This window comes from Pygoscelis adeliae, unplaced genomic scaffold, assembly GCF_000699105.1.
Source record: "Pygoscelis adeliae isolate BGI_AS28 unplaced genomic scaffold, ASM69910v1 Scaffold457, whole genome shotgun sequence".
NCBI classification, from domain to species: domain Eukaryota; kingdom Metazoa; phylum Chordata; class Aves; order Sphenisciformes; family Spheniscidae; genus Pygoscelis; species Pygoscelis adeliae.
The window spans coordinates 247,730-253,798 of record NW_008825153.1 but is presented as its reverse complement, the minus strand read 5'-3'; the positions used below and the strand labels follow the sequence as shown (position 1 = coordinate 253,798).

At 40.1% G+C, this 6,069-nt stretch overlaps 1 protein-coding gene across 9 annotated transcripts in view; it reads left to right on the top strand.

Annotated features, from left to right (window-relative positions):
- Nucleotides 1-6,069, top strand: part of PTK2 (protein tyrosine kinase 2) — a 212,688-nt gene that overhangs the window by 131,947 nt on the left and 74,672 nt on the right. For all 9 annotated transcript variants that reach the window (XM_009328415.1, XM_009328414.1, XM_009328412.1 and 6 more), the window contains exon 13: nucleotides 4,438-4,468. In XM_009328415.1, coding sequence (XP_009326690.1) covers nucleotides 4,438-4,468 — 31 coding nt within the window. The remainder of the gene's footprint in view (nucleotides 1-4,437; nucleotides 4,469-6,069) is intronic.

The window sequence follows — 6,069 nt, the reverse complement described above, 5'->3', positions numbered from 1 at the left end:
CTCCTTGGCTTCCTCCTCCTCTGCCTGTGCCGCCTTTTGCCCTTTCTGGCACCTCTTTTCCCCCAGGCGCCCCCAGCTTGGCCGAGGGGCTCGGCCGTGTCCTGCGGTGGGGCCCTTGGAGCCGGCTGGGACCAGCTGGAACCGTCTGTGTCCGGCATGGGGCAGCCCCAGCCTCTCCTCACAGAGGCCGCCCTGCAGCTCCCACTGGCAACACGTGGGCATGGACACCCCAATACAATCATGCATATCCCATTTTTTTAACTGAATACAGAATTGGGCAAAATGTTGTGGGTTTCAACTTGTGAAAAACAACATATGCTTTTACTGGGATGCTGTTAGTAATGAATTTTGACTTCAGACCTACAAGGGTACTAATGAATGTTTCATATTTTATTTGGGATATAATCTGTAAACGGATGGGCACCAACTTGGGAAACACTGCCTGAAGCAAGCAGTTTGTATCCAGAGGGCATGTAGGCGTCTATAAGATCAGCTTTGATACGCCATTTCAACAGTAGCTCCATGCAGATGGATTTTTCTTGAATTTTCTCCAGTGAAAGGGGAGGCATCTCTAATACTACTTGATAGTAGGTTTTTACTTGTCTGCTTTTTTTTTTTTACATATGCTTACTTTTCCAGTTTCCCCTGTCCATATCTGGGCCTCCACTTGATGCATATCTCGAGCAGCCAAAAGGGGGCTGTTGTCCGCGTAGCCGGTCAATGCATGTCAGATTGTGGCTTAAGAGCGGTGCCGTGTGGTCCTTCCTTCTCCCCAGGGCTGAGCGTGCATTGTCCACCTCTCCCACCCCCATCAACCCAGAGGACAAGGGCCCAGTTCTGTTCGGTGCATGACAGTGCCTTGCTCTGCTGCTAATGAGAACAAAATCAGTCATGCCTCATGGAATTTGGCAAAAGACAGTGATAAGGAGGATGATCAGAAATAACAGGGTGCATGCTGTCTGTTTTTCCAACCAATCTGGAAACAAACATTCATTTAACTTTGGTTAGAGTCTCTGCTTTTCTCTGTCCATCCCCATCATTTCCTTTCACCGTTTTCCAGCCATCTTCAATTCCTTGCACCTTGTCACACTTTACTTGTTACCTATATCATACTACTACTCCTTAACTGACTCCATAATACCACTTCTATTAGCGTTCTCTTCATCTCACAAAATGTGTAGAATGGGTTTAGTATTGAGGTGGAATCAGGATTTTGTTGTGAAAGAGATGTTTTATTAGGATCCTTGCTTTATATTTCGCATCGATAGAGAGCTGTTCAGTTAAGTGAAGTAGGGACTTGCAGGAACAGAATGAGAATCTCATGGTCAAGGAAATTTAATACTGCATTGGAAAGTTAGATTCTGTCTCTCTCTTAGATCCTTTTTGATAGGTAGCAATTGACTTCAGCTTACGCTAGCAGTTGCCTCCTGTGGTATTTCTCACTTTCTTAAGAGGTTGGGGTCTACATTTGCAGGAAAGAGAAACAATCTGATCTGCAGCTGAGGTCAGTACTCTGAACATATGAAGGGTTGTGGCCCTGTAAGTGTTATGAAATCATTCACTGATGTTTCTGAAGTCCCCAAATATGATACTGATGTGCTCCACACAAAAAAAGAAAACCCTAGAGGAAATTAAAAGTTCTATCTTTAGAATACAGTTTGAATAGTGTGCAGTTAATATGTGGTGGAGCTACATATTAAACAGGAAGGAAAATTGTTTTGAATAGCTGCTCATTAATTGTGTACCAGTTATCTTGATTTAATATCAAATAATGAAGTTAACTTTGTATTTTAATAAAGTTCTTTTAACACAGAGGTTTGTATGTTTGTATCATTTCCTAAGTGTTTAAAACCAACAGACTACAAGTATGTTTTAGTTCAAACTGAGTTGGGGAAACTATACATAGGTGCTTAAGGTGCCAGTTTCAATGACCACGTAGTCAAAACTCTCAGTAGACTTAGAGACGTTCAGCTCCTAAGAGAGGATGCTGGGCAGACCTTGGCTTCACTCATTGTCCAGACTAGAACTGCTGACTACAATAAAGCCTTGGATATCAAAAACACATGAAGATACCTCAATACTGGTGAATTCATAACAAGGTTATTCCCACCCTTTATTATTTCCTTTGCAATATTGCTTCAACGTGATTCATCAGCAACATCTAAACCGTTAAATCCATTGCCAAATGTAGGAGCGGTGTTGGAATAACTAACAGTAGCATCATAACTTGATATAAACTAGAACATGGGATGCTTTCACAAATAATGATGACAGCTGGTGTAGATATCAGGTGTAATGTCAGGTTCTTGAGTCTCCTTCACAACCCTAGGGAGGCCCACACAGTAGTGGGCAGGACTCTTCTGCCTGTTTCTCTAAGCTTGATGTCTTTTGCCCAGTTCCATCCAGCGTGAATCCTCTAGTGCCCATTCCAGTATGTCTTTTTTGGGTACCTCCCCCCCAGTCTTTTTATTGCCAGGATGTCACCTTCAAGCATCTGAGCTGATAGTTGTCACTCCACACTACCTTTCAGGATCTTTGCCTTTCCTTTCCTTTCCCAAAAGGTATCATTTACTGTAACATCACAATACCTTTATATCCCACCTCATGCTTCTTGTATAATCTTGCTGTCCTTCCTCCACCCTCCAGTCTCAGGTGCTTGCTCTAGTCACTTTGCCAAGCTGCTCTAGGTCATCTCCCAAACCACAACTCTTTGTTTCCCTTCTTTCCTACATCTTCCTTTTCAACACCCCTCATCAGACCCTGAGGTGCAGCTGTCTTACCCTTTCTGCACTTAAGGTGGTGGGCCCGCTTGCTCTTCAGCACCTTTAAGTACGCTTGAGCCTGTCTCTTTTTATTCCTGTGTCCAAACCCACTGGGAAAGATCTGACTTTGTATCCCTGGGCTTGATTTAGAGCGTTTGCAGCCCAAGTCCAGTGCTGGAGTCTCCTCGCTGGAGGAATTTAGCTTTGAGGCTGTGTAAGAGCTCTGCTGAGCGTGCCTGTACTGCAGTGGTTTTTTTCCCCCAAAAAAACCTGATAGCTTGACTAAAACGAGTCAGGCTTTCATTGAGATGGTGAAAGGAAACATCCTGATACAACACCCATCTCATAGCAAATTGCAGTGCATCCCTGCTCGAAACTATAGAGGCTTGGGCAATTTCTAAAGTGGTCTTTTGTTTTTCTTAACATTAAAAGGTCTGATCAGTCCCCTAAAAGCCAGCCAGCCAGCCCGTGGCAGAAATTAAGCATGGAAAAAATAGACCTGATTGGTGAAAGTACAGCAAAATTGTAGGAAACAGAAATGGATCTCTGTGAACTTAACAGACCATGCTGTTAGCATCATTTATGACCTAAATATTGTTTCAAATAAACTTAGAAACAGACCTAGGTTGGTGAGCTAAACTATGTTGTTCTACCTTTAGACAGCAAAAAAAATTGTAACAAAATACTGTAATTTGCCCTGTTGAGCATGGCGTCTGGGTATTGGGCATTTCTCTACTCAGTCCCGTAATACACAAAGGCGAAACTGTAGTTTTCTTTTATAAGGTCTGGAAAATTAAGATAATTTAATATAGGATGAGAACAAACTAGAATTTCTATGATTTTTGTGTAATCAGTATGTATTGCCATTTTCTAAAAGTGTGGCTCTTCCATTTTCTTTCAGGTCCCTTTATCAGTACTACAGTGATTTAGAGAGCGATACCCAGTTTAATTGCCCACTTTCTCTCTTTCCGTTCATACTTTGACCTACTGTAAATCATTGGTGTTTTACGAAAGAATTAGTAACTTCCCCATCATCCTTCCCCACATGGATACCAACTGTCTTATCAAATCCAATAGGGAAAAAACCCCTTGATTATGTACATCCGAGCTTTTATTACACAATACCATTATCAAAGAAAGACTGGCAAGGATTTGAAAATAGTTTACAAAAAGCTAGCTTCATCTCTGGCTACTAAGCATTACTACCGTATAATCTCAACCAAATGTGAGATCAGTACGAAATGTAACGTGCTTTAATGATTTATTTCAGTTGTCTTGCTTGGAAATCCAAGTTGGCTTCAATTGTTCTATTTATACGTTAGCACTTAGCACATCTTGGAGATAAAAGCCTTTCTTACTAGAGAGATGAGATACTGTCATACTTTCTGCAGGTGATTTACCGGAATTATTTCTTAAGAATAAAAAAGAACTTTTATATTCTGTATATGTTGTTCTAGCAGATAAGAGTTTGCTAGAAGGTCTATATCACTGGTTAGAAGGATTTGTGTTGATATGCTGCTCTTTAATATATGTATAGAACAGTGTTTTGAATCAACGTAAGTTTCCCCAAGGGATTGTGATGAGTATGGTTTCAGATACGTACGTATTGCACATTGAGAGAGGTTATTTGGAAACTTTAAAAAATTTTAATCCTGTTTTCTTCTTGTTTACACAGAAGGAGAAAGAGCTTTACCATCAATACCAAAGTAAGTTTTACGTTTTCTTTTCTTACATATTAAAAAAACCTATTTTGAAAAATAGTTTTGCTTAAGTGGCGCTTTAGGACTTCCTATACGTGCTTAATTTTTATTGTTGCTTTTGGATTCTAGGACAAATAGCAGACAGATGTTTGGGACCGTGGGGCATAAATGACTGACAGCAGCGTTAAACTATAAAGATACCAGAAATAAAATCTGAGGAAAAAAGTGCTTAATGCATCGATCATATTTGACAGTAACAAAAGAAGGTTGTTTTGGAAAAGGCTTGACTGGGATTCAGGCTATTTATTTTGAGTCCATGAGTAAATTTAATTACAGGAGTGATGCTAAACAGTTTTTGAATTGTGGTTTCAATCTGTGAGTCAGTCTATGCTCTTGTTTTTCGTATTTGTTCCCTTTTCTGCTTATGTGAAATACAGAAAATATTTTTTTTCGCCTATCATAGATCTGTCGTGTCACCTTTTGTTAATAAAATTTCTGTAATGGGGCAAGTCTAAGTTGGGATCTCTAGGTTCAGTGTAATAAAGAATATAATTTACATAGCAAGTACTTTTTAATCTATTTTTTTAAATATAGTAATGTAGAAAAATTCTCCTGTGGTAATTAAGGATTTGTAGAAAATGCTAATCTATGTCAGGCAAATAGAGTTGCATTTTTTTCTCTGGCTAGTTTTATGATGATACTATATCCAAGGTATGCTGAGACATGCTATCTGCATCTAATAATTTTTACATAAAGTATGCTAGGATACCTCTTTGCATTTTTTTCCTTCCCAAGCTTTAAGGTAATTAAGAAAAGATTTCTAATTTAGCTCTGTTTGAACTAAGAATGCTTCTTATGTTGTTGGAGTCAGTAGTCCATAACGCAGTGCAAGGCAAGCCTATTAACTATAAATTTGTCCTGCTGATTCTCTTCATTCCTGGCATCAATGGCTAGGTCTCCATCCTATCTGGCAAGTTGTGATGGTTGTCTCCCCTTTCCATGTGCAGTTTCTTATTGTGGTCTCCTGAAGTTCAGTCCTTTAACCAAGCCACGGGGGTTTTTTTTTGCTTGTTTGTAATCTGGATGCTTTCTCAATAGCCACATTCAGACCCGGTTTAAAGCCGCGTCTCATCCAGCTGTTCTCCTTGAACCTTATCAGGCAGTATCACCAGTATGCAGTAGCAGGAGATAATTGTTGAAAGACCAAATGAAATTTAGCAGTTTATAGTGACTTACCTCTTCCTTTTTGCTTTGCGACACAGGGACTGTGCCTACTTTGACCCAGCCACCTCATTCCGTTTATTCCTCGATTCCTGGAAGGAGTCCAGAATTATTATTATTACTTTTGTAACTATTGGGTGGAGCATGGAACACAGTTTGTTCCTGTATCTGCAAGAAACTAGCCACTTAGATACTAGTGGTTGCTCTTCCTTCACAGGTCCTGCTGCAGTCCTCACTAGCCAGGTAGCTTTCTCATGGTGCAGAAAGAGAGGAGTTAAAATGCAGGGAGGAAAAGGAAATTAAAGTCAAGGCTGGAAGCAGTAAAATTGGTAAACTTAGTGTGCGCTCATATGGAAGAGGAAAATTTGGTTTTACTTAAATAGATA